At 59.1% G+C, this 27,044-nt stretch overlaps 4 protein-coding genes across 12 annotated transcripts; 1 reads left to right on the top strand and 3 right to left on the bottom strand.

Moving 5' to 3' along the window:
• Nucleotides 1-290: 290 nt before the first annotated feature.
• SCRT1 (scratch family transcriptional repressor 1) lies at nt 291-3,566 on the bottom strand. Its single transcript, XM_045561207.1, has 2 exons — nt 3,337-3,566; nt 291-1,351 (listed from the first exon to the last, which is right to left on the bottom strand). The coding sequence occupies exons 1-2, from the start codon at nt 3,449-3,451 to the stop codon at nt 414-416; spliced, it is 1,053 nt and encodes a 350-aa protein (XP_045417163.1). The 5' UTR covers nt 3,452-3,566; the 3' UTR covers nt 291-413.
• Nucleotides 3,567-17,667: 14,101 nt separating this feature from the next.
• Nucleotides 17,668-19,739, bottom strand: TMEM249 (transmembrane protein 249). The gene is made up of 7 exons (XM_045560457.1): nt 19,730-19,739; nt 19,507-19,661; nt 19,177-19,327; nt 18,820-18,914; nt 18,477-18,672; nt 18,253-18,338; nt 17,668-17,999 (listed from the first exon to the last, which is right to left on the bottom strand). The coding sequence occupies exons 1-7, from the start codon at nt 19,737-19,739 to the stop codon at nt 17,811-17,813; spliced, it is 882 nt and encodes a 293-aa protein (XP_045416413.1). The 3' UTR covers nt 17,668-17,810.
• Nucleotides 18,768-25,826, top strand: SLC52A2 (solute carrier family 52 member 2). 7 transcript variants are annotated; one of them, XM_045561203.1, is made up of 5 exons: nt 18,768-18,894; nt 23,826-24,064; nt 24,171-25,044; nt 25,146-25,269; nt 25,359-25,826. In XM_045561203.1, the coding sequence occupies exons 2-5, from the start codon at nt 23,935-23,937 to the stop codon at nt 25,569-25,571; spliced, it is 1,341 nt and encodes a 446-aa protein (XP_045417159.1). In that variant the 5' UTR covers nt 18,768-18,894; nt 23,826-23,934; the 3' UTR covers nt 25,572-25,826. The 7 variants fall into 7 exon arrangements, with proteins under 7 accessions (XP_045417159.1, XP_045417157.1, XP_045417156.1 ...); XM_045561201.1 differs by lacking the exon at nt 18,768-18,894 and adding an exon at nt 23,217-23,278; XM_045561200.1 differs by lacking the exon at nt 18,768-18,894 and adding an exon at nt 23,246-23,289.
• Nucleotides 19,986-23,438, bottom strand: FBXL6 (F-box and leucine rich repeat protein 6). Of its 3 annotated transcripts, XM_045561198.1 has the most exons (9): nt 22,673-23,104; nt 22,205-22,363; nt 21,976-22,039; nt 21,542-21,673; nt 21,361-21,468; nt 21,160-21,273; nt 20,860-21,091; nt 20,526-20,772; nt 19,986-20,239 (listed from the first exon to the last, which is right to left on the bottom strand). In XM_045561198.1, exons 1-9 carry the CDS (start codon nt 23,071-23,073, stop codon nt 20,089-20,091), a joined length of 1,608 nt encoding a protein of 535 aa, XP_045417154.1. In that variant the 5' UTR covers nt 23,074-23,104; the 3' UTR covers nt 19,986-20,088. The 3 variants fall into 3 exon arrangements, with proteins under 3 accessions (XP_045417154.1, XP_045417155.1, XP_045417153.1); XM_045561199.1 differs by having other exon boundaries at nt 20,526-21,091; nt 22,673-23,438; XM_045561197.1 differs by having other exon boundaries at nt 20,526-21,055.
• Nucleotides 25,827-27,044: the final 1,218 nt, after the last annotated feature.

Below are 27,044 nucleotides of genomic sequence, written 5' to 3'. Positions count from 1 at the left end.
GGCCCTTGAAGGCTTGGGAAGGGTAGGGAAGACCTGAGTCTCTGCGACGCGATCCAGGGGTGCAGAGGAGGGAGAAAGAGGGCGCTCCCTACCTCACCCCATGCCGTCTTCAGAGACCCAACTCAGAGATGAGGTTCGGTTCTGGGTCTCCTCGACCCTATTGCTGGGAAAAAGCCTGGGGCACCCTGGAGGGGAGGGGAAGGGGCTTGGGGTGGGTCTCCCCTCAGGACCCTATTGCTTGAAAAGGCCGGCAAGGCCCCTGGCGGGCGGGGCGGGGTAGGACCGGGCCCCCCCTCCCCCTATTGCTGTGAGGAGGGGCCCGCCCTCCGGCCCCTCCTCCTGGACGCCGGCAGGGACTTCCCTGGGGGCCCGTATTGCTGAGAGCCGACCTGGCTGGCGGAGGCCCCCCCGCCCTAGGCCTGCACAGGGCTGAGCTGTGGCGGCGCAGGGGCCGCGGGGCCGCCGCTGCCAGCGCCGCCCTTGAAGCAGGCCGACTCGTAGTGCTTGTTGAGATAAGACTTGAGCGCGAAGCTCTTCTTGCAGCGCTTGCACTGGAAGTGCTTGAAGGCCGAGTGCGTCTGCATGTGTGCGCGCAGGTTGGAGCGGTCGGCGAAGGCCTTGCCGCAGTGCGCGCAGCCGAAGGGTTTCTCGCCGGTGTGCGAGCGCATGTGGCCCTGCAGTAGCCAGGGTCGAGAGAAGGCTTTGCCGCACACGCCGCACTTGTGGCGCAGGTCGTGCGTGAGCAGGTGCATGGCCATGGCCGGCATGGACACGTACACCTTGCCACACGTCGGGCACCGCCGCGCCAGTTGGCTGTCCAGGCTGCGGTGCGTCTGCTTGTGCCGGCTCAGGTTCGACGACGTGGCGTACGTTTTGCCGCACTCGCCGCACGCGTGCCGGCCACCAGTGCCTGCCACCCCTGGCCCCGCGCGCGCCTCGGTGCCTGCCCCCGCACGCGTGCCGCCCCGGCCCCCGGCCCCGGATCCCGAGCTGCGCGCGCCCGCCCCGCCCCCGACTCCGACGTCCCCATCTGGGGCCGCCGCTGAGGCCGTAGAGGGAGCGGCAGCAGCATTGGCATTGGCAGCCTTACGGCGCGAGCGCCCGTCGGTGATGAAGAAGGCGTCGGCCGCGTAGCCCTCGCTGACTGCAGCGTCGCCGTTGATGTAGCCGCCCGCAGCTGTGGCCAGCTCCGGGCGCGGGGTGGGCGGCGGCGCCGAGCCAGCGGCCGCAGGACCCAGCTCTCCCCGCACGGCTGCAGCGTACATGGGCTCTGGGGACGGCCCTTTGAGCAACGCCGCCTCGGCGTCGCCATCGTAGACGGACGAGGGCCCCACGTAGTCGCTGAGGTATCCTGCGGGCCGAGGTGGACAGACAGAGAGCGGGAAGGGAATGGGGCAGCGGGCAAGACGCACATGGCGGGGGTCGGCGGGAGACAGAACGGACACAGGCCGGGAGATGCCAAGTACCGGGAAAGAGGCAAACATCGAGAAGGACAAAGGAGAAAGGGGCGAGGGACCGCGGGGCCGGGAGGATGGAGACGACAAGGAGGGGAAGAGAGGAGAGAAGAGGATGAGACAGGGCTGGGCCAGGCTCCGCCCCCGCCGCCTGAGCGCCCCACCCTCGTGGGGGGAGGAGAGAGGCGCATCTTCGGGCGCGGCTGCCCCCCTTCCCCCGAGCCTCAAGGTCAGGGGGGAGGGGTGGCGCTTCCCTCTCCCTCCTCCCCCCACTCTTCCTTCCCCTCCCCCTCGGGTTCTCCCCACTTCAGCAGTTTTCCCTGATTATGCAACACACTGCAGACCCGCCGCGCACAAAGCCAGGGCCGCTGGCCCAGGGACCCCGTGGGTCCTGCCTTTCCGGGGTCCTCACTGGCTCTTGCCTGGGCCCCCAGATCCGTGCTCCATTTTGATGTTGCTCCTCTCTGGCCCCTGAGGCCCCCCCCCAACCAGCCCTAGAGATTTATACCTCCCCCAGTTCCAGCCCTCACCAGCACCTCCCTCTCATCTCCCTCTCCCACCACTCACTGAACTTGGCCCCTACCCTTGTGGCTCAAGCCTCACTCCCCTCTGTCCAAGTCCACTCTGGTTCTCCCTCACTCTCTCCAGTTATCATGAACTCTTGGGTCCTACCCTGTTCAACATTGCCCTCTTCTGCCCACACTCCCCTTTTGGGGTCCTTTCCAAGCTCCTCAACAGGCAACTAGGGAGAGCTGTGGTGAAGAGAATGCCAGGGTGTCCACCAGGGGACACCTTCACAGGGACAAGCTGCAGGAGAGCAGCATCATTTATGCTGGTAACTGTGGCTGTTCCCAAGGCACAAGATGGATCTCACAACCTCGAAGTCACAAATGCACACCCCTCATGATGCAGGCTCTGGCTCTTTCAGCGTTACACCGAATCTCCCTGCCACCATCAGCCCTAGAGTCCCCTCATAGGGTAGGCTGTACGCTGACCTCCCAAACTCACCACCTACTCATGCAGGGTCACACATGCTGCCACCCTGGACACACTCTCAGTCACATGGTGCACAGCAGACTCAGAGTCACATGGTCCCATGTAGTGGCACACAGGCAAGCACACACTCACACAGGGTCACACAAGCGCACACGGTCACATGGCCACATGTAGTCACATGGATCCATACAGGCTCTCGCTACTGCAGGTCACACTTGCTCTGCCATCCGACGCTGCCTGGCACTCCCGTCCCCATCTCCTGCATGCTAACAGTTGTCCTTGAACTTGGGCACCCTTACACAAAGAGCCTCTCCCTGCCTCCAGCACCTTGGGCCTCCGTTGCCCACAGCCCACCTCCACATCCTGCTCCCTGACCCTGGTTCCAGGAAAGCTGCACCCTTTGCCCTGACAGGTGGGCGGCCCCGCTGGGCCCCATGCCTACTCCCTGACACTCCCAGCATTCCCCAGCTAGCTCCAGCAGGCATTCTGGTGGTGTAACCGATGAAGAAAAGAGGGTAGTGACGTGGGCCCAGGTTTCTGGGTGTGGGTCTGCATGTGCCCAGCAGGCTGGGTCCTGTCATTTGACAGGCATCCATACAGCTGTTTGTCCCCGCATGGGTCAAGATGCGGGTCAGTGTGTGCCTTCAGGTGCCACCTCTTCTTGGCCCTTCTTCCCCAATGTCTCTCCAGCCTTGCCCAGGTTTGGCCTGCCTTTGCGTTCCCCTTTCCCCAACCTCTGCAGTCCCGCTCCAGCCACAGCCTCTTGCCCATTCTGTGTACCCCAGTCTATTTCCCGGGTTCTTCCTCCCCCACCCTCACACTCTGGCCCTCAACCCCTTCCAGCAAGGCCCTGGGCCCCTGGGCCCCGCTTCAGCCCAGCTCTCACCTTTATCGTGCAGTCGCACGCCGAGGTCGCTGCGGGCGCGCCCGTAGGAGCTCTCCAGGTCTGCCGAAGAAAATGTGTCAAGTTTGACCTTCTTGACCAAGAAGGACCTGGGCATGATTCCTGTGGGACTCCGGCGCTGCGGGCCTGTGGAGCCGGGGCTCAGGGGGACTGCGGCCGCGGCGGGGCCCCGTCACCATCCGAGGAGCAGCGTAGGCAGAGCAGGTCCCCACTCTGGCCTTTGGATGCTGCCACGAGAGTGCCGTCCTCTCTCCTCCTCCTGGCTGCCCTGCGTCTGCTCCTCTGTCCCTCCGGGTCCCTCTTCGTCGTCTTCTTCCTCTCCTCTGCTCTCCTTTCCTCTCCTCTCTTCTTCCTTCCTTCCTTCCCTCCTCTGGTCCCGGCTTCCCAGCCCGCAGTGCCGCCCCTGGACAGGCGGGGGAGGAGGCTGGGGGGCGGAGAGGGGGGAGCGGCTCCGTCCCGGGCCCGGAGGCTGCGAGTGGGTGCAGGGCTGGCCCGGCTCCGCGGCCCCCTTCCCCTCCCCCCCGCCGCCGCGGCGGAGCCTCAGTCAGCGGCCCCCCATGCCACCGGGGGCGGCGGCGCGGGGCCTGGAGAACGAGGCGGCAGCAGCGGCAGCGTCCGCAGCTTCAGCACCGCGGCCAGCGCCGGACTGGGCAGCACCGCGGCCAGCGCCTGGGCGCGCTCAGCCGGCAAGGGCGGAGAGGGGCGGTCCGCGGGGGATCAACCGCCGGGCGGGGGTCCTCGGCGGGGGTCTCTGGGAGGCTTGCTTTATTGTTCTGCAGCCGGAGCGAGCAGTGGCGGCGGCGGCGGCGGCGGCGGCGGCGGCGGCGGGCGGGGGGCGGGGGTCCTGGGGGGGAGGGGTGCGCAGGGAGGGCGGGCCAAGGGAGGGAGGGAGGCAGGGACAGGGGCTCCGGGGGCGGGGCTCGGCGCTCGGACAGCTCCTGGGCCGGGCTCCTGAGCCCGCAGCCGCCTCTGCCAGCGCCTAGGCTCAGCCTCCGGCTTTTAAAGACCAGGAGCTGGGGGAGGGGGACGGAGGGGAGGCGGGAGAGGCCGGCGGAAATGGCTGTGCTGGGCTGAGCCCCGACCAGGGTCTCCTGGGAGGGGTCCTGGGGATGCCTCGGCCTCCATGTGTGGGGAATTCCCCTGCGCGGCTCAGGGAACTGCGGCCCAGCGGTCGGTGGCATTGTCAGGCGTGTGGGAAGAGATGAAAACAGGCCTGGGACCCATGCGCCCCGGACTTTGGGTCCTGTGGGAAGGAACGCAGGGCGGATTCCAGCCGAGTCCGGCCCGCCCCGCTCGAGGCCTGAAGGCGCGGGATCTGCAGGGGCTGGTGGGGGCGGCGGAAGACGAGGGAGCGAATGCTGAGGCAGCGAAAGCGCAGTGTGGCAGCGCTGCGTGCGCCCTGTGCCGCAATGTCTTCTGCCACTCGGTCACCCGGGCTGACCCCGTGCCCGCTGGAAAGGCCTCCCCGCCCCACGCCTCTCTCCCACGGGCGAATGTAGAACGCAGAGGCGTTGCAGCGAGCGGGGTGTGGAGGAGGAGAGGGGCTACCATGACCCTGCTCCTGAAATTCGGCGTCATTGGTGGTTTTCCGCCCTTCCGCGCGGCTGCAGCTCCCCCCCCAGCAGCCCCGCAACCAGGCGGATAACCATTCCTGCGGCCGCCCGCCCGGAGTTTGCAGCCCCCATGACGTCAGGCTCAGCTGCCAATGGCTGGGCGCCGGGGCGCTGGGGTTCCGGGGCTCCGGGCCGCACAATGGCCGCGCGCGTGTACATATGTCCCCAATTAGGGCCCGGCGACGCCATTGTCCCTCACCCGCCCCCGCGCGATTGTTCGGGTCTCCACGCTCCAAGCGCGCCCCCGTGCGGCCTGCTGTCGTTAGGCACCAAGGTTGCGGGGGCGGCTCTGGGGAGTGTCGTGGCGCCGCTGAGCTGGGAGCGCGCACGAGGTGGGGGCCCGCGCGCTCATTGCTCCGCGGTGACCTTGTGAGGAGGCGCAGCGGGCCCGCAGACAGTGGCCGGGAGCGCGCGGCGGGCGGGCCCTGCAGGGGACAGGCGCGCGGGGCGCGCGCACGGAGGCGCGCCTGAAATGCTGAGCTCAGCGCCCCTCCCCCGTCCGTCCGCCGACCGGCTGCCTCGGTCGTCCCCGGCCCCGCGCCCAGCCAGAGTGGGTGTGACCGAACTGGCCGGGCGCGGGGCGCGGCGGAAACCGCGGACCAGCTTTGTGCCAGCGGCCCCGGCAGCGGCGGGACATTCATCTTGCGTGGCAGGCGCTCCCGAGGGGCGGGGGCGGGGCTCGGCCTCCCCCTTATCGCCGAGCAGCAGCCGGCGCTGCTCGTGGTGGGGGCGGGGCAGGGATCCCCCTCGGCCGCGCCGGCAGTCCAGGTTTCCTCCCAGGGGGCCCGGCCGAGGCACAGCCGGAGGCGCAGGCCAATTAACATTTTGATTGCGGGACTGGGGGCCCATCTGGACCGAGGCCTAATTACCGCGTGGACCCTCAGGGCGCCGCGGGACGTGCCAGGCGCGATCCCCTCACTCGGTGCTCACTGCCTCCTCCCGGCCGCTCTCTCCCCGCTCCCAACTGTGTCCTTCCGATTCCTTCCGTGTCCCGTTCCACTCGTCCCAGGGATCCTGTCGCTCTGTCCCCATACTTTGATCTCTCGGGCTCCCAGCTCTCCATCCCCTTCTCTCGTCCTTTCATTCCTCCACCCCATCGCCCATCTCTGTCCTCTGCTCACTTCAACTTCATTTCTCTTCGGCGTCCTGTTTCTCTGTTGCCCTCATTCATTCCTCCTTTCTCCCCCCCCCCGCCCCCCACCTCCCTGTCCGCTTACCTGCCTCTCTCTGTCAATCTCCCCGCCCCCTTGGCCCCCAGTCCCCTTGACGGACGACGCGTCAGAGCGGGACACATGTGTCCGGCGGCCAGGCGCTCCCGAGGGGACCATTGGGCAGCTCTTGTACCCCTCGGTGGAGCCCGCAGCCCCTGGGGCGCCCGGCGGGGAGGGGCAGCTGTGTCCAGGCCTTGGCCATCACTGCGCCCCGCCCCGGGTGCTGAGCACACATGTGGCCCGGGCACAATTACTTAGGCCTTCTTCCCTGCTTTCCTTCTAACATCCTGACCTGCCGCTCCCCTCGCTCCCAGCACCCGGGGTCACTGTGGAGCTTTGGCCCCAGGATCCGGTTGACTATTCCCATGCACTTGGGAAGTTTTAGCTCTGCTCCACTGAAGGCCACCCTGAATTTCTCACTGAGATGTTGGGCCTTGGGAGACTTGCAGGGTTCCCATGTGAGGCCACGGCCCCCAGCCCCAGCCCCTGGTGGAAGCTCCAGGCCACACGGCAGAACCTCTCTGTGCTGAGGTCTCTTCCAGCTGTCCTGATTCAAGTTACAGCTCTGCCCAGCCCCTCTCTTTGGGGTTGGAGGTGTACAGTGTTGGTTCTGTGACCACCTGCCTCCCTCTGCTTCTGGCTGCCCCTCTCTTTGCCCTCCTCAAGTCCCATGTTTTGGAAAGGTCGGGCTTGAGGGAGGTTATCCCACTACTGTTTTCCCAGCACCCCCACCCTCAACAAAGCCAGAGCCCCTGCTGTGCCCACGCTGTGGTCAGGTTCTCACCCCCTCTGCCCTAGTGGGGCACAAGCCCAGAAAATCAGTGGACAGCCTGGCCTGGAGGGTCCACTCCTCCTGCTGGGCAGAGAAGCGATGGCAGAGAACAGGGTATAGAATTGAGCTGATGGGGGGGGCAGTTGAGGGTATAGGACATTGTCTATAGGTCAAGGCTGTTGAAGGATCGTCCAGGAGGATGTTGAGAGCACAGGAGTTCAGACAGCGATGGGTGGGGAGTGGTGCTGACAGCAAGGGCAGGTGCTGGGTGGTGACTGCGTCCCAGCTAGGACTCTTGGGGGCAGGGGCTGCAGGGCTCAGTGAGGAGCAAGGGGGAAGGTGCCTCCCCTCCAGGCCCCCAAACAGGGCTGCCAGGAAGGGAGCAGCATGGAAGGAGCCAGGTTCCCTCAGCAGCGAGGATGCCAGGGAGGGCTTCAGGATGAGGGGTCTTTATTCCAAAACAGTTTTATGTGCCAGGAAGGGCCTATGGGGACAAGGGCATGAGGAGTGGCCAGACAGGCCCAGAGGCAAACTGAAGGCTAAAGAGAGAGATTGGACCACAACACAAAAGTGCACGTGAAAAAGACAAGCAAAAACAAAGAGCAAATATCAAAGTAGTAAAAAATATTTGCACTAAATATAACAACCGGTTAACATTCTGGTTATAGAAAGAAATAATTGGTATAAATTGACGTTTTATAGAACCAAGATGCTGAGACCCCAAAGGGGTTAACAGGTGATTGACTACACAAGAAATAGAGTCCCTATTAAGAACCAAAGGCATGCAAATTAAATGACAAAATACAAAGTTCAGGATTTTTTCTTGTTTTATTATAGAAAATATCAAATGTGCACAAAAGTGGAGTGAGGGTCCCTTCACTGGAGGCTGGCTCAAGCGCCCGGCCTCTCTCTGTCATTTTGAAGCAAATCTCAGACATCATATCACAAAATGCCATTTTTCTGTTAATAAATGGAGAGACAAGAAGTGCACATGGGCCTGGAGAGTGGACATGAGGGTGGTCCTCAGCCTTCAGCTCTGGGTCAGCCCAGCTAGAAATGGGGGGTATGCAGAGGTACAACTGGACCCTGCCCCCTTCTTGATTCCAGTAAGGTGAACCCACAGCCTCCTGTGTCCCGGATCTCTCGCTGGATAGCAGAGATGCCAGCAGCCCCAAAGCAGTCCAGGTAATCATCTTCTTGCGAGGAGTCCAACTGCCTGACCTGCTCAGACCCTGGGCCTGAGGCAAGTGTCACTTAATTTCTAAGCCAGAAATGCAATTTACATGCAGTAAAATACCTTAAATGTAGAGTTCCATCAGCTGTAAAAATGCATATGTTCTTGTAACATTCCCACCCCTGTGAGACAGTCCTTTGTGGCAGTGGTGAAGGAGACACTGAGAGAAGGATGCAGGAGTGGTAGAGCGAGGGCTGGGGGAGGGGAGGACTCACAACAGAGGTCAGCCAGGTCTGCTTCAGCCAGGAAGGTTCTGGCAGGGGACAGTGGGCCACTGACCTGTCTGCACTCCATGGAAGCTTGGCATGGATGGCCTGGCCACCTCGTTATTCCTAACCCAGCGTGGACCTTCCCACCCCTACCTCCCTCAACCTCCCTACTGAACGTGTGCACTTTCAGCATTTGCTCTGGAGCCCTGTCTCTGCCATGGCCTCAAAGCATTCCCTTCCTCTCCCTTCTACCCTCACACTTGTGTACCCCCAGCTCCACCCCTGAGAAAGGTCCCCCTGCTCTCTGACTGTGCCCACCTTCTCCCTCTCAGGGGAACCTGGCCCCCTGATGACCACACCCCTCACTGAGGGCAGCTGGTGTCACCTGGACTCTAGGTGGTTTCCTTCCCTTCACCCATTGCTACTTTTCTTAGTGGTGGACATGTGACACATCACATGTATCACCCTTCAAGGAAAGACTTCAGCCCAACTGCTAACAGTACTTGGAGTGGACACCTTCCACTGTCAGATGCTCTAGGGCTGCCTCAGCTGCTGACAGCACTTGGCCAAGGTCACAGCCTTCTAGGGGTGGCCTGCCTCTAGCAACTGGGCAATATGGGAGCAAAAGGCCTAGCCATTTGGCTCCACACAGGATACCTCTGACCCCAGAGCTCCCACTGGGGTGGCTGGGGCTGGCCTTGGCACCCTATGTCCCCTCTTCCCTCCACAGGGTTAATCACAATGACTTATACTGCACACCAAAGCCCATTGCAGAGAGTACACTCCGAGGACCCAAGCTGTGGGAGTTGGGATCAGCAGTGGTCAACGAAGGCAGGCAGTTGGATTGGGGGGTGATAAGGGTGAAGATTGCTGACTGCAGGCCTATCACTGCTGGAGGTGGAACACAGAGATCCAGGGTACAAGGCCAGTGTTATAGCAGCCCAAGTGTGAGTCTACTTGGACTGCTATAACAAAATACCACTAACTGGGTATCTTATAAACAACAGAAACATTTTTTCTTTTGAGACAAGGTCTGCTTTGTCACCCAGGCTGGAGTACAGTGGTGCACCCATAGCTCACTGTAGCCTCAAACTCCTGGGCTCAAGTAATCCTCCTGCTTCAGCATCCCAAGTAACTGGGACTACAGGCATGCACCACCATGACTGGCTAATTTTTCCATTTTTTGTACATGTGGAGTCTTGCTATGATGCCCAGGGTGGTCTTGAATTCCTGGCCTCAGGTGATCCTTCCACCTTGGCCTCCCAAAGTGCTAGGATTATACGTTTGAGCCACTGTGCATGTCCTACAACAGAAATTTACTTCTCACAGTTCTGGAGGTTGGGAAACCCAAAATCAAGGCACTGCCCAATTCAGTGTCTGGTGAGGGCTCACTTCCTCATAAATGGAGACTTCTCCCTGTGTCCTCACATGGTGGAAGGGGCAAAGGAGCTCTCTGGGTCCTCCTTTATAAGGGCACTGATCCCGTTCATGAAGGTTCCATCCTATGACTGTTTCATTCCATGGATGAGTTTGCCCCAAAAGCAGCAGCAGGGGAGTTTCCACAAGGGAGAGCTACAAACCTTCCCAAGATGGGGCCAGTTGGGATTCCAAAGAGAGCACTGAACACCAGGGTGCTCAGTCGACATCATTTACTAAGGGAACTTATATACAGAGGCTGCAGCAACCTCACACGATGGACAGTGAGAAAATAGGGTATTCTCCCCAGGTACTTCCACAGCCAGGGCTTCAGAGTATGGAGTTTACATGAGGGTTTAAGGAATCTGGCTCAGGGCCGGGGCCAGTTTCTTTCTAGTAAACCTAGATAACATTATCGGTGCCTGGGAATGTTCAAGGCCCCAGTTTTGGTTCAAGCCTGCTAGGCAAACCTGCAGTTGCCTGCGGTCACAGAGTGGTCAAGGCACTCTGTGATTTTCCATCAGGACACAGAAAGAAAGCGGGGGAGCAGGGAGACCTCCAATGACCTAATCACCTCTCAAAGGCCCACCTCCCAATACCATCACATTGGCAATTAGGTTTCAACCTATGAATTCTGGGAAGACACTGACACTCAGACCATAGCAGATGACATCCAGTTGTTAGAACTTTCACTGTCATCTAGCAGTGGTCACAAGGCAGCAGGGAAGGCACCAGCTGGTGCACTGTACCAGGTGTTTGAAAAGTCTAGGGGAATAATCATGGTAGGGGTGGTGGGGTGGCCACTGCTCGGCTCCATTAAAGATTCAAAGGAAGTCCGGGTGCAGTGGCTCACACCTGTAATCCAAGGACTCTGGGCGGCTGAGGCAGGAGAATCTTTTGAAGTCAGGAGTTTGAGGCCAGCCTGGGCAAGAGCGAGACCCTGTCTCTACTAAAAATAGAAAAAATGAGCCAGGTGTGGTAGCCAGGTGGTTTGCACCTGTAGTCCCAGCTACTCAGGAGGCTGAGGCAGGAGGATCGCTTAAGCCCAGGAGTTTGAGGTTGCTGTGAGCTAGGCTGATATCACAGCACTCTAGCCTGGGAAACAGAGCAAGACTCTCTCTCTCTCAAAAAAAAAAAAAAAAAAAAAAGGATTCAAAGGAGGAATAATGAAAGCCTGAGAATACCACTAACTGGCACTGAAGGCCAAGGTGGGAAGGCAGAGGGCCCCAGGGGGTGCACACTGAGGCAGGCTCTAATTTCTACAGCCAGAGGCAGAGAGCCGAGGTCAGACCCACAACTCCACCATCAGAGTAGCTGAGCTCCAAAGAATCCCAGACCCATGTTCACTTCCAGCCCAGAGCGGTAGTTGCAGAAATCAGATGTGTCTTCCTGCCTGAAACAACGGAAAAACCGGAGAAAATCTATGGAACAATGGTTCTGCGGACATTGGACATGGGCAGTGAAGGACAGTGATCCTTGAGAGGTGGGGGACAAACATGAACCCTGTGACTCCCCAGGTCACTGTCTGGAAAGAGTACCGGTGGGCAACCCAGACGGACTCCCTCAGTGTAGGAGTCGGAGCTGGTGTCTGGGGGCGGCCAGAGGAGCCAGAGTCCATGTGGCAGAGAACCAGAGAGAGGAGCACAGCCCAGAAGTCTGCTGAGGGCCCTCAAGTGTTCAGCAGAGAAAATAGTGCATGTGTGAGGCAAATACCAGAGTCTAGGAAAAGACCCACCTGAAAGGATGAGAAGGAACAAGCCCTGGAGCACACACAGGGCCAGGAATAATGATTGATCCCAACAGCCAGAGTGGAAAACCTCACAAGGCATCAGGTCAAACACTTAGAAGTCTTTTCCTCAATAATCAGGAAAACTAACATTAGACTAAACACTGTCCTGGGCACACCTAACAAAGCTTAAAAGCACAACTAGACTTCTAGAGATGAAAACTACAATGCCTGAGATTAAAAAAAAATACACAGGATGGGATTGACAACAGATTAGACATTGCAAATATTAGTGAACTCGAAGACACAGCAATAGAAATAAATGATCCAAAGGTAAACACAGAGGAAAAAAAGACTGGAGGAAAAATGAACACAATATCAGTGAGCTCTAGCACAACTTCAAGGAACCTAATATACATGTCATTGGAGTTCCTAAGAGTGGGGATGGATTGGGGGAAAAAAGGATTATAGAAACGAGGGTCAAATTTTTCCAAATTTCATGAAGATTATAAACCCCCAAATCTAAGAAGTTCAACAAGCCCCAAGCACATAAAATAGGAAGAAAACTATATACACCAAGGCATATCGTAATAAAATTGCTTAAAACCAAGTGATACAGAGAAGATGTTAAAAGTAGCCAGAGGGAGGGAGTGGAAAAAAACCCACATTTTATGGACAGAGGAGAAAGATAAGGAAGACAGCAGATTTCTCATGGAGAAAAACCCAAAAAGCTCGAAGATGGTGGAGCAACATCTTTAAAGTATTGAAAGACAAAAACAAGCCTGTCAACCTAAAATTCTACACCCAGTGAAAATAGCTTTCAAAACAGAAGGCTAAGTAGGCTTTCCAAACATACAAAAACTGAAAGAATTCATCACCAGCTGATCTACACTGTAAGATATCTTAAAGGAAATCATTCAGGGAGAAGAAATGATGCCAGATGGAAATCTAGCTCTCCACCAAGGAGTGAAAAGCTTGGAAATTGTAGCTGGGTGGGTATGTGTGAAGACTTTGCTTTTTAGTATTTAAAAGACAATCAAGTTATTAAATATAAAACAATAGCAATGCCTATAGGATTTACAATATATGTGGAAAGAAAATGTATAATAAAATAGCCAGTGGCCAGGAGAAGGGAAATGGAAACGCACTATGGTGAGAGTCTCAGCATACGTCTGAAGTGCTACGATGTTGCTGGAAGCTGGCTGTGACAAACTGCAGATATGCACCATAAACAATAGGCTGACAAGGAAAATAAATCATGAAAAATTCTCAATGAATGCAAAAGAAGGCAGAAAAAGAGAAAGAGGGAAACAGAACAGATGGAGCAAATAGGAAACAAACAGCAAGATGGTGGATTTGAACCCAACCACATTTCTTTCCTGTTTTCTTTTTTTCTGAGACAGAGTCTTCCTCTGTCACCTGGGCTAGAGTGAAGTGGCATCATCATCATAGCTCACTGCAACCTCAAACTCCTGGGCTCAAGCAATCCTGCTGCCTCAGCCTCCTGAATAGCTGGGACTACATATGTGCACCACCATGCCCAGCTAATTTTCCTATTTTTCGTAGAGACGGGGTCTCATTCTTGCTCAGCCTGGTCTTGAACTCCTGACTTCAAGCAATCCTCCCGCCTCAGTCTCCTAGAATGCTGGGATTACAGGCGTGAGCCACCATGCCTGACCTGTTTGTCCTTTTGTATGCTCTGTTCTTTGGAAGCTGGTTACAACGTTCAGCACATACTCAAGGCTCCTCCCACTTTTTAGCAGAAGTGTCAAAGATATACAATCTCTGTTTCATTAATGTACACAGCATGTGTAGGGGAAGGTCCTTGTGTTTTAGCTCCTAGGTCTCTGTACCTGAAGACCCACACACGTAGGCTGCACCTGTGAAAGTTCATCTGCACCTGGACCTGCCTTAGATGCCAAGATCCTGGACTTCAAGCCTGAGCTGGATGCTGTAAAGTGGTGAGATATTAGGGGTCTTGGGAGGGGGTGAGTGCATTTCGTATGTGGGAGGGGCCAGAGGGGAAACCGCAGCAGCCTGCTTACATCCATGGCCCCACCAACCCTTGCCTCCTGGGGCTCACCCCTCATCTAGTCCCCTCCATACTGACACTTGGCTTGGCCAATGGGATGCCAGTGAGTGAGGCACACAGATGCCTGATAAGACAGGTGCTCACTGGGGTCTATCCTCTTATAACACTCCCCCTGGAGCCAGGAGCCCAGATAGCCTGCTGAATGGTGAGATTCCACTTGGAGAGAGGCTCTGAAGGATGAGAGGGCATCTTGAACATTCTGGCCTCAGCTAAGCTTCTGGCTGATGTACCCACATGAGTGATCCCAAATACCCCTGTGGAGTGGAACCACCCAGCTGAGCCCAGCCAGCCCACAAAATCATGAGAAAGAGTAACATCATTGCTGTTTTGAGCCCTTCAGTTTAGGGTGGTGGGGTACATGGCAATATGGAACCGAAGCTCCTTGCCCTCACACTGCCTTCCCAGCTCAGGTTCCATGATTCAGAATCATAATCACTCCCTTGGCCCCACACTCTTATCCTATTGTCCTGGTTAAAGAGCTAACTTTGTTAGACCAAAGTGTCACCTGCTCAACACCTGCATCTAAGCAGCAACACTTTGCTAGAGAAAAATATAAAACCACACTCACTGGCCCTTCACATTTTATGACACACATCTCAACTAAGCACTACACACTGCTATACAATCTTACTATACTTTCCTCATCCAATTACTCTCCCATTCCCTGAAAGGACTATTTCATACCTTCCCCTTTTCCTTAAAACCTCTTAATCCCTTTCAAAGCTAACAACCTTCTTATTATTTAGGCTCAGGCTTGCAGCAAGTGTTAGAAAACTCCAAGTAACAATAGCTTAAACTATATATATTTTTTCTCTTTCACATAAAAAGACTCTAATGTAAGCCATCCAGGATTGATAGGGCAACTCCACAATCACCAAGCTCTGCAATTTTATCCTGTTGCTCTGCCATCCTCAGCACATGCATTCTACCTCATGGTCCAAAATGGCTGCTGAGCTCCAGTCATCATGAATACATTCCAGCCCACAAAAAAGAAAAAAATGGCAAAGACAAGCAAACTCCTTTAAGAACACTTTTGGAAATTACAAGCACCAATTCTTATATTGCATTGGCCAAGAATTCATCTCATAACCACCTGTACCAATCTACAACAGAGGCTGGGAATTGTAGTCTTTATTCTGTGTGACCATATGCCTAGCTAAATATGGGGGTGCCTTTTTAAGGAGGAAGGAGTAAGTGAAAGAGGGACAAAAAGACCCTGCTTCCAATCCCAATTGTGTTCCTAACCCTCTCCTTTTCTGCCCAGCCAAGAACTGTGTTCTGGCAAATGGCCCCTGGACCTGCTTCATAATAAATCTATATTGGGTTATTCCCACCTGCACACTAATATGCCTTTTATTTATTTTATTTTTATTTATTTATTTTTGAGACAGAGTCTTACTCTGTTGCCCAGGTTAGAGTGCCGTGGCGTCAGCCTAGCTCACAGCAACCTCAAACTCCTGGGCTCCAATGATCCTCTTGCCTCAGCCTCCCGAGTAGCTGGGACTACAGGTATGCGCCACCATGCCTGGCTAATTTTTTCTATATACATTTTTAGTTGTCCAAATAATTTCTTTCTACTTTTAGTACAGACAGGGTCTCACTCTTGCTCAGGCTGGTCTCGAACTCCTGAGCTCAAGCGATCCTCCCACCTTGGCCTCCCAGAGTGCTAGGATTACAGGTGTGAGCCACCGTGCCCAGCACTAATATGCCTTTTAAAGTGAACAAGCAAGACCTTCCTCCTCCTGCAAGCTGCCACCTTGTTTCTCTGCCCTTGACAGTGAAACTTCCTGTGTGATCTTTACTTTCCTCTTGCCACTGCCCCCTACTCCCCGCCACTTCTACAGTGCTGCTGAGTCCCCTTCTCTGAGGCTGTTCCTGAAGGAGCAGTGCCACTCCTGGTGAGCCCCCATCTTGCTGGACTTGGGTCCCCTCTCCCTTCCTCTCTGGTTTTCTAGCCCTTCCTAGGTGGGCCTCTCCTCTGCCCTTTTTCTCTGAAGCCAGGCACTTGTGTATTGCCAGCAACTTCTCAACCAGGGCTTTGGCTGTAGGGACCTCAGGGGGGACAATAGTTCAGGTTTGTGCTTCCCCCTTCCTCTTCTCTCTGTGGCCTTTCTGCCTTTCCAAATTCCCTTGACAAAGTCCCACACACCTGCTATAACTCAGAACTCCTGGCTGCCAGCCCTCCCCCACACCCCCTAGCCCCAGCACCCAACCAGAAACCCAGACTCACCTGGAATTGCTCTTCTCTGCAGCCCATGCCCAGCCTACCAGCAAGTCCTGCCCACTTGCCTTCCAGTTGTAGCTCATACCTGCTGGTGATCCCTGCTCCTCTGCTCCTCTTGCTGCCTGGCCCCTTCTGTCATTACACAATTCCTGCAACCTCGGGGCCCTTTTCCATCACTCCTTCCCTGGAGCATAGTGCATCTCTTCTTACAACTCTCCAGCAGTTTCCCATTGCAAGGAGGACTAAAAACTCTGCCTGCTCTTTCCAGATCATCTTGGGCCTCCTTCCCCAAGTCCTCTCCCCTGTGACTGGCTTAGTCTCCTTGCAGCTTCTTGAGCACATGCTGCTCAGTCCTGTGTCACACCCTTTATGCTTCTTGTCCCTTCTGTCCAGAATGCTCTCCCCTACAGCTTGTATCAACTCAAAGGCCACTCCCAGGAAAGGCCTTTCCTGAGCCCCTAGCTAGAGGGACCCTACCCCTCCTCCAGCCACCTTGGATGCGTAGAAGTTAGCTCTGCATTCTGGGTCCCCCTTAGTTCATCAGCTCCAGAAAAGAAGGGATTTTGCCTGAGTTAAACTAAGTCCCTAACCCAAACCCTGGTAAAAGTTGAGTACTGCCACTCTGGGGACATCTTAGGCCCCATATTCTGGGGGTAAGGGGGTCCTTGCTCTTGTGTCATTACTAACAATTCTTCCAGGGACTACCTAAAGCAACTCCAACAGCCCCCAGACCATGCCCCAGCAATGGGTGGGGGTGCCCATGTGCCCACTGGGTCTGGCCAGCCTTGGGGTTAGAGGTTGACCCAGTGACTCCGAGTCATGGTTCCAGGCAGGGTTGGATTCATGGGTGTATGACAGGACACCAAGCTCAGGGCCCTGTGCTTGGTTTAATACTCTCCTGTCTCCATCTTGAAATTCCTCACAACTTTATTTTTATTTTTTATAGACAGAGTCTTGGCATGTTGTCCAGGCAGGCCTCGAACTTATGGCATCAAGTGATCCTCCAGCCTTATCCTCTCAAGTAGCTGGGATTACAGATGTACACCACTGTGCTTACTTTCTTAATAACTTTCTAACAAGGGGCTCCAAGTTTTCATTTGGCGTGGAGCCCTGCATATTACGTAGCCATTCCTGGTTCCAAGGACACTTAGCTGACACAATGCCCAAAGACCTAGGCCAGCAGCAGGCTGACCAGGACAGCCAGATGGACAGTGCCTGGCACTGCTCTTCCTAGAACCCCATGGCCCACTGCTTTCTCTGCTCTGATGGCAGCCTCCAGAGCCCAGGAGGCCTCAGGTGTTGGAGTGAGAGCTGGGGGTTCTACTGGACAGGGAACATGGGACTGGAGCTCCAGCAGGCACATGGAGCAAGTGCCGTGGTCACTACAGGCGTACCCCCCCAGAGGCCTCATGCCCTGGCCTAGGAGGTATGCAGTAACAACTTTGAGGGATATTTAGTCCAGGATGCACCCCCAGGCACAGGACTTGTTCTCTGGCCCTACCCCATCCCACTGCTGGCTGGACTAGGAAGAGGCAGGCACCTGACCCAGACTGGACCAGTCAGATTTGGACTCCTGGATTCCACTCATTGGCCAGCACCTCTGAAGTCAGGTAGGGACAGTGAAGTGTGCTGGCCAAGAAGGGCAGCAAGTCCTGAGCCTACCTGCTCCACTCTTAGAGGCCTGCCTGCAGCCACCCTTGCTCCACCTCCCATCTGGGGTTTGCTTCTGTTGGTTAAAGGGGCTCCCTGAGGCCCTGGGCAGTGTGGACTGGTGGAAGGCCCGGGAACAGGAGCGCCTTCCCGCCTCCCAACGAGGTCTGAAAACTGAGGCAGCTTTATTGAGAGGAAGGCCAGTGGGTGGACCTGACATTCGCTCCGCCCGAGTAGGGATGGGAGGCTACAGGGCAATGGAGAGCACAGTCCTTGGGGTGGGGAAGAGGGGGAGTACAGGCTTCAGAGTCACACCTCCAGGTCAGACGGAGAGAGACTCGGCCTGTTGTAGACGCGGTCCTTGCGCAACACGATGCCTGGGCTGAAGGCAGTCCCCAGCGGCCAGTGGCGGACCACGTGCCGGTAGGACGTGGCCAGGTAGTCGAAGTAGTTAATGTTGAGTTTCCCAGCGATGTAACGGCCCAGGTATTCCATTTGCTGTCGGAGCGGGTGGCTGTCCGCTCTGACCGGGACAGGACTGGCCCCGCCGCCGCGCCCTCTAGGCTTTCCCTCCCCTGACCAGCCGCCTTCCCGGCCCCGCCTGCAGCCCAGCGCCCGCTCCGCCGGCTCCCAGCGCGGAGGACCGCACTGTATTTACCCTTTGCGTGGGAAATGGCCCCATCCAAAGAAACTAAACAGTGGTCGGTGTCATTCCGTCCTGAGGAGGGGTCATGTCAGGCGCGGGACTCACCTCGTAGCGCTCCGACAGCTGCACCAGCACCAGCGGCTCCAGCCTGTGGCCGCCAAGGACCAGCTGAAAGAAGCACCTCCCGTGGGCTGGGGAGGGGCGCGGACTCAGCCGGGGGCCTCTGGGACGGGGGCGGGGCAGCGGGCTGGCCTGTCCGCCCCTCCCGCTCCCCAGCAGCCTCCCTCTCCCTGACACAGCCTCCCCCGTCCGCCTGTCCCGGGCGTCACCGTCGGAGCTGAGCGCCAGGCGCACGTAGACCAGGTGCATGGGGCCCTGGCACACGGTGCGGCCCTGTATGGAGAAGTGGTACATGCCGCGCGTGTGGTTGAGCACCAGGCGGCGCCGCGGCAGCGACGAGACGATGAGCCACAGGCCCACGCCCATGCCGTACATAGGGAAGCCCCAAGTCTCCTGCTCCTGCACCTGCGGGCGCCGCGGGAACCGTCTGAGCTGCGCGGGCGGAGGCGGGCGCTCGGGGGGCGGGGCAGGGGTACTTCCGGAGCTGGTGCGGAGCGTCCGGTCCAGCCCTCAGGGGAGGAAGGGCGTGGGGTAGGGCCCAGGACCTCCAACCTGTCTTAGGGAGCTGAAGCTGACCAGGATCACGCAGACGACGAAGAGCAGCGTCCCCTTCCACAAAGTGTCCAGGTAGTACTCGAGGACAAAGACTGGGGGCGGCGTGTGACGGCGCGTGAGGACTGCTGACCCATGCCCGCAGCCGGGGGTGGCGGTGCTAGGGCTTTGCCAGCAAGAGCCCGCCAGCTCAGGGCTCCGGGCAGCGGCATTATCCCGCCTGCGGTGTCTGGGCCCCCGAGGGCACCGGCCGGTCCCGCCCAGGGCTCTGGCCCTGCCTACCTGGCCTCGCCCTATTCAGGCCTCCGGCCCGGCCCCCTCCTCCCCGGAGTCTCGCCCCGCCCCGCCCGCGCGCACCGTCTGGCTGCTGCTGCGTGAACGGGAAGAAACTGTTGTGCTTGAGACGACTGGCCAGGTGGCGCTCGGTGCAGAAGAGTCCTAGGGCCCAGAGCTGGAAGTGCTTGCCGCCAGAGGTAGTGGGCAGGCTGCTGGCCCGGCCCTTAGGGGTCTGGGTCAGGCAGAAGCGTCAGCCTGGCGGCTTCACCCGCTACCACCACCCACTGCCCACAGTCATGCTCCCACCTGGGAGATCAAATTCTCCAGGGCTGCGGTTCAGGAAGGAGCAGGATCTCGCAAGCGACGGGCAGGGCAGTGAGGCCAGGCAGTGGTCCAGGCTGGGCGGCGCACGGGTTCTAGAAGTTCCAGGAAGCAGGTTCTAGAAGGAGCCGTTCTGTTGACCACTCCTTTGGGGAGTCCCAGTCCAGGCCCTGCGGTGGACGTGCGCTTCCCGGTCAGATTCTGCCCCACTGGAGACACGCTGTGCAGCCCGGTTTGGTCTTCATCTGAAGGGTGGATGGCTGGACATGCCACGTCTAAGCTGCAGACAAATCTGCAGGCAGGCAGTCCTCACCAATCCCCATGCTGAGCAGGGCCCCACCTCTCCATGGGAACCTCTGCCCCCTCCAACCATGGACAACTCCTCTCAGCCCAAGATTCAAGCCCAGCAGTGAGCAGGCAAAAGGTGGCCAGGGTAGGCTTGAGAGCCCGCTGGGGACCACCCCACCCCCACCGCCACAACACATAGCCTCTGGGCCAGCTGTAGCCCCCAGTGGCTCCATCAGCTATAACCCCCGGCTCCTCAACCCTACCCCAAAGACCAGGCAGAGTTCCTAAAAAATGTTTTATTGTAACAAAATGCTCGAATATTCAAAACTGGGGAAGCACACAGGGTGGGGCAGGCTGGCTGAGGCCTCTGAGGTGTGTAGCTGCTTAGTGCGGGGAGGGAGGGGTGGTGAGCAGCTGCTCCAGACACCACTGGACTTCCGCAAGGCCCCGGTAGGCCCGCTTCAGGCCCCTGGGAAGGCAGCGGCAGGACTCCAGGTTGAGGTACAGCAGGCCTCGGCAGCTGCTGACCACAGAGCTGTGGAGGCAGAGCAGGCCAGGGGAGCTGAGCTGCTGCCCAGAAGATCCAGGCCACAGAAGGGCTGGGCCAGGCTAGGAAGCCCTGTCTGCTTCTGCTGCACACCTGCCTCTGCCACCCACAGCCATCAAGGCCAATCCCAGTACCCCTGGGTGGCCACGCAGGGCATGCGCTCCTCTCTCAGACCCCTGGAGGCCACAAGCCAGAAAGGACAGCACTTTTGGGCCCCAGGCAGACAGGGAGATAAGTGTAGTGGCTCTAAGGGACCAGGGGAGGGGGTGCTGACCTGACCGTGCTTGGTGTGACCCGGGTACCCCTGAGGTTAAGGGAACACAGGGCTGGGTGTGAGCCCCCAGAGGTGCCTGAGAAGGCAGCGAGGGCCTGCTCCAAGTCCTTCTCACTGAATCCCTGGCCACTCAAGTCCAGTTCCCGCAGGGTGTGGTACCACTTCTGGGTCAACAGGGGACTGCCCTCCTTGGCTAGAGTCAGCCGGTCTGACATGCCATACAGGCCCAGGTGAAGCTGCTCCAGCTCTAAGGTGAGAGGAGTGAGCATGAGCAGCAGGGCAGGCAAGAGTCCCCACATTTCATCTGCCCAGCCACCACCCAGGCACAGCTGACCCTGACATGGGAGATTGTGCAGGCCAGCAGGCGTGATACGGGCACAGCCTCGAAGATCCAGCAGGCGCAGGTTGGGGGAACCGTGGAGCAGGCGGTCCAGGACCTCATTGCTCACAAAGTTGCAGGTGGAGCTGGCGAGGCAGAGCTCCTCAAGGCTGGGGAAGCCTGGTCCGAGAGCCACCCCTCTCCCGGAAGGCTTGGGCAGCCACGTGAGGTTCAGCAGCCGCAGCACCTGGGGGTGAGGCCTAGGCTGCAGACCGGGGGGGAGATGACAGGTGGGAGGAGTGGGGCATCAAGTACCTGCAGCTGGGGGCAGCCTTTCTGCAGTGCTTCAACAGGCAGCTGGAGGGGAGTGCTATTGTGGTTGATGCCAGTGCTCACCTCCAGGACTTGGAGCTGAGGGCAGCAGCTGCTCTGCAGGGGCGGGGGGGACACCAGAGTCAGCATCCTGGCAGTCCCCAGCTCAGCATCTGGTTCTGCTCCTGCCCATCGCCAACCTACCAGCAGCGCGCCCAAGATGGCTGTTGTCTGGGAGCTGTAGGTCAGCCATAGCTTGCGCATTCGGGGCCCTGCTTCCTCCAAAAAACTCACCACTGCTGTGGACTCCACCTGGGTACCCAGCACAAGAAACCTGTCATTTCAGCCCAGTCTTTGTCAGGGCTCCTTGACACACAGGGCTTACCATGGAGTGCTGTAGGTCCAGGCTGTGGAGCTGACGGCAGGCTTTGGCTAGCATGACCAGAGCATCAGTGGTCACACCATGGCAGTCTGAAAGCTTGAGGAAAGTGAGCCGAGGACAGGAATCACCTACCAGCTTTGGGAAGACAGAGGGCCAACTGGAGTTGGGGGAGGGCAGGCTAAGGTTCACAGGGGAAAGAAACTGGTGGATGGTACCACCCCACTCAACAGCCTCAGCTATGACCTCTGTTCTGCCCATGCCAGGCCTACCTGGGTGCTCCTACCTCCAAGACCTCCCTGCTGGAGGAGACAAGAGGAAAAGCAGGCAGGCATTCCCATGGGGTAGCGTTGGGCCCTAAGGTGCCTGACCTACTTCCTAGAGTACTGGACAACCCCAGTGGGTCATGGCTGGTGTGTAAGGTATCCTGGAGCTCTCACCTTTAACACGGGGTGTACCTGAGACTTCCAGTGGATGAGGGTCAGCCTCTGGAGCTGTGAGAACCTGGGCCGACAGCAGAGGCAGAACTGCACTAGTATCCCCACGTTGCCCCTCCTGTTGGAGTCCTCCCCACCCAACACCTTGGTGCAGGAAGACAGAAGGGGCCTAGGGCTTGCCACACACCACAGAGATGGAGCGAGGGGATAAAGAAAAGAGGGAACCCCTCACCGATTGGGCATAAGCCACTCCAGGGAAGCAAGGAGCTTCTTCTCCGCCTTGACTCCACCCTTGGCAGGGCGGCTAGCCAGCGGGGGCGACAGGGTCACGGTGCGCCAGAGCGCGGGTTGGGAGGCGGCCTCCTGCCAGCGGCGGCACACGCGCGCGGCCCTGGGAGGACAGCTCTGTTGAGGGTGCCGGGTCTTTCGAGGGCGAAGCCCCTACCGGCTGCCACCATAGGCTTCCTAAGAGGGTACCTGCCCCGCAACTCGCAGCGTGGTGGACACCTCAGCTCAAAGCCCGGCTCCTGGGGCTCCAAATGGACCCCCAGAAAGACTGAGCTCCCGGATAGACGTCTGAGCACCAGTGTATCCGCGCTCAGACGCGTTCGCTCTCTGCCCCCGCCCTGGCCACCCGCTCGGACCACTTGCGGTCCAAGCCGCTGCGCTCGACAGGCCGGGGCTGTGGGTGCAGTGTTACCTGCCCAGGAAGGGCATGGGCCCATCGGCTGCCACCAGCAGCCCGAAAATCTGCACCAGGATTTCCAAGGGAATGCGGTCTCCCCAGCCAGCGTCGGGCCCCTGCTCGGGCGCGGCCGCCGGCTCCGGCCGGGACGTGGCTCTGGGCTTCGCAGCTGCGGCGCGAGGGCCCGGGTGCGGCTGCCGCTGAGCGCGGCGGGCGGCTCGCCTTTTCGTGCGGGCGCGGGCGGGCCCTGGGCCGGGCAGCACCAGCAACATGCTGTCCGACTGCAGCAGGTGGCACCCGGAGCCACTCGGCGCCAGCCGATCCCACCACCAGTCCTCAGCCGAGCGGACCCGCGCGCCGGCCAGCGGCGTAACACGACCTCTGCGCCAGGCCTGCCGGGCGGCCCGAGTAGCCATGGCCGCCGACGCCGCTCCAGGGCCCACCCAAGTTGAACGGAAGGGGCGCGGCCGTGCGCGGAAGGGGCGGGGCACTCCGACCCATTCCCCGCCCCTCAGGCTAGCAAGATGCCCAGCTCTCCGGCACGCGATTTCGGGGCGGGGCTTCCGGCCTGGGCCACGTGGTGGGGGCGGGCCTGCTAGCGGAGTCCCGGAGGCCCGGCTGGTGAGTTGCAGGTACCGGCTTCCGCCCTGCCCTGCTGAACCCCAGCCCTGCGGGCTCCGGGTTGGGGCGGCGCCCCCGCGTGGCGGGAAAGCCGACTGCCAGTCGGGTAGCGCGCGATGTGCTGGGCCCCCGGCGCACGGGGTGGCTTCCAGGGCGCCCACCTAATGCGGCGAGGGGGCGGCCCCTGGGCAGAGCGCGCGCGGCCCCGCCGGGAGTCTGACTTGGCTCCTGCAGTCCTGGGTACTGCACAAGCCCTGGGGCGTGCGTGCCACCCGAGCGGCGCCTTGTCCCGGGGTCCGTTGGCAGGTGAGGGTGATGTTGGTGGTTCTGGCAACTCGGAGCCCTGGTCCTCCGTGGGTAGGAGGATCAGCTCCCTTCCCGGGGTCCGCGGCGCCCTGGGCTGACTTCTCTCCCTGCCGGCATCGGTAGTTTCAGCCGCGCCCAGCCCCGCCCCCGGTCCCGCCTCCGGCGCTCCCTCCAGTTCCTCTGGTCCTGGGAGTCGATTCCGATTCCAATCCGTCCCGCACGCCTGTCTGTTTCCCTCAAGCTGGAAGAGATCTTCAGTTCTCAGAAGAGCCAAAACGTCTCTGGACCTGGGTGGGGAAAGAGTTGGCTGTGATCTTTGCCCTGTCCTGGAGGGCCCAGCCTTGGGCTGAATGGCAGCACCCACGCTAGGTCGTCTGGCACTGACCCACCTGCTGGTGGCTCTCTTCGGCATGGGCTCGTGGGCTGCGGTCAACGGGATCTGGGTGGAGCTGCCTGTGGTGGTAAAAGACCTTCCGGAGGGTGAGTGGGAGGGAGGTGCAGGGAAGCCAAAGCAGGTGTGCCCAGGAAGGTGGGCTGAGGCTGCTCTTTGTCGTGCCGCTGACACGGCCAATCCCCTTCCCTACAGGTTGGAGCCTCCCCGCATACCTCTCTGTGTGTGTTGCGCTGGGGAACCTGGGTCTGCTGGTGGTGACCCTGTGGAGGCGGCTGACCCTGGACAAGGGCGAGCGGGTCCCCATACAGGTGGTGCAGGCGCTAAGCATGGTGGGCACAGCCCTGTTGGCCCCTCTGTGGCGCCAGGTAGCCCCAGTAGCAGGGCAGCTCCACTCCGTGGCCTTCCTAGCATTGGCCTTCGTGCTGGCGATGGCTTCCTGTGCCTCTAATGTCACTTTCCTGCCCTTCTTGAGCCACCTGCCACCTCCCTTCCTCCGGTCTTTCTTCCTGGGTCAGGGTCTCAGCGCCCTGCTGCCCTGTGTGCTGGCCCTAGTGCAGGGTGTGGGCCGCCTCGAATGCCCACCAGCCCCCACCAATGGTACCCCTGGTCCCCCACTGAACTTCCCTGAGCATTTTTCTGCCAGCACCTTCTTCTGGGCACTTACTGCCCTTCTGGTCACTTCAGCTGCCGCCTTCCAGGGTCTCCTTCTGCTATTGCCGTCACCACCATCTGCACCCACAGGGGGCCCAGGGCCTGGCCTGCAGGTGGGAGCCCCAGGAGCAGAGGAGGAGGAGGAGAAAGAGGTCTCGCTGTTGCAGGAGCCACCAAGCCAGGTGGCAGGCACCACCCCTGGCCCAGACCCTGAGGCCTATCGGCTGCTCTCGGCCCGCAGTGCCTGCCTGCTGGGCCTGCTGGCTGTCACCAATGCACTGACCAATGGCGTGCTGCCTGCAGTACAGAGCTTTTCCTCTTTGCCCTACGGGCGCCTGGCCTATCACCTGGCTGTGGTGCTGGGCAGTGCCGCCAACCCCGTCGCCTGCTTCCTGGCCATGGGTGTGCTATGCAGGTACGCAAGGGGCCCCAAATCCCTTGGCGGGTGGAAGTGACCAAGGGATGAAGACCAAGTCCTGGCACAGCCAGCCCTGAGTCTCTGCTCATCCCTGGCAGGTCCCTGGGAGGGTTAAACGGTCTCTCTCTACTGGGCATGCTCTTTGGAGCCTACCTGATGGCACTGGCAGTCCTGAGCCCCTGTCCACCCCTAGTGGGCACGTCTGCAGGGGTGGTCCTTGTGGTGAGTACAGCAGGGACATGAAATGGGAGGCAGGTTTGCCCTGGAGCAGGGGCTTCTCATGGTCAGCCTGCTGCTGTGTCCCCTCTCAGGTGCTGTCGTGGGTGCTGTGTCTGGGCGTGTTCTCATATGTGAAGGTGGCAGTCAGCTCCCTGTTGCACGGTGGGGGCCAGCGAGCATTGCTGGCAGCTGGTGTGGCCATCCAGGTGGGCTCTCTGCTCGGCGCTGTCGCTATGTTCCCTCCCACCAGCATCTACCACGTGTTCCACAGCGGAAAGGATTGTGTGGACCCCTGTGGCCCCTGAGCCTGGGCAGGAGGGGTCCTCACTCCACTCCTGTCTTCACTTTGAGGCTGCCACAGGCCTGAGTGCCTGTGGCCCAGAGAGGCCCCCCACATGGCACACTCAGAGACACCTGCACACTCCACAGGAGACCCTGGCACTTCAGGCACCGAGAACAAAGACCAGGACTGGAGCCAGGGCTGGGTTGGGGCTGTGGGCTAAGCCCCTGGGCTGGGAACCTACATGGAATTTGGACAGTAAAACATTCTTACTCAGAGAGTAGGAGTTCTTAGTCTTGTGAGCATCTCCTGTGCAGACGCCTCTGAGAACTAGAGCTGTCCCTTGCCAGGGTCCTGGCACAGCTTTTCTGGGCAGGTGAGTCTCACAGATCCTGGTGTCACGCCTTCTGAGCCCAGACACACCCCTCTCCCACCCCACTGCTCTCCCTGGTGCTTCTTGGACCCGCCCTGAGTGAGGGCGCAGGCTAGCTCCAGGCTCACACAGGCTGCGGGCTGTGGTGGTCAGAGGCAGTATGGTTGCCGAGAAGCAGCAGGCTCTCTTCCCTGCAGCATCACAAGGGCATGAAGGCCAGGCTGGTTGGGCTGTGACACACTGAAGTCTACCCCTGGGACCTGGAATGACTGCTGCCCACTGGCTTTCTGGGAGCATCCTGCCAGGGGATTGACACCAGGGGTTCAGTGCGAGTTCCAGGTACAGAAGGGGCTCTGTGAGAGGGACTTGGAAGAGATGGGGTGTGAGGTTCTAGCCTGTCTCAGCCTTCGGCCTAAGAGCACCCCCTACCCCAGCCACCAGCTTCTATAGGTTTTAGCTCCTCCTGCAGTTGGATCCCCAAAGGCCCCACACCCACTATTCAGGCAGACCCGGCTGCAGCTGCCTCTTCCCTGCGCTGCTGGCGGATAGCCCTGTCCTGAGCAGTCTGGGCCGTGCTTGTAGGCATCTGCAGGGAGCATGGCCTTGCCACTGACCAGCATATCCCAGGCTGGGCAGTTCTTGGGCTCTTGCACAAGGGGCTGGAGCTGTGTGGAAATGAATCAGAAAGAGCACCTGAACCAGGCAAAAGGGCGGCAAGGATCCAGAACAAGGTATTGAGGAGGCTTTGCCAGGGCAGGAGCCTGGGCCTGCGTTGCATGCCCCCCACCTTGTAGGCCTGTGGAAAGGAGTGGTCCATGGGGAACTCAGCCTCCCAGGGAGGCAGGACATCGAGCTGTGATCGGTGTGACTGTCCTGGCATCACAGCTCCATCCTCACAGACACAGGGTTCCTGCAGCTATGAGTAGTGGGGGTGCAGGCACTTGGGACTGGCTCCTGCGCCTGCTGGCTGCCCTCCACCCCTGATTGTTCCACTCTCCGGATGTCCTTTCTAAACTTCAGAAGCCTCCTGTCCTTGACTAGTCCTGCACGTCGGCCTTTGAAGGGCCTACTCTTCCTCCCCCTTCAGCCCTGCTTCCCATCTTGGCAGGGCCATCTGAGCAAGAG

Source organism: Lemur catta, chromosome 9 (genome assembly GCF_020740605.2).
Source record: "Lemur catta isolate mLemCat1 chromosome 9, mLemCat1.pri, whole genome shotgun sequence".
In the NCBI taxonomy this organism is placed as follows: domain Eukaryota; kingdom Metazoa; phylum Chordata; class Mammalia; order Primates; family Lemuridae; genus Lemur; species Lemur catta.
This window is presented reverse-complemented; position numbering and strand designations above follow the sequence as displayed.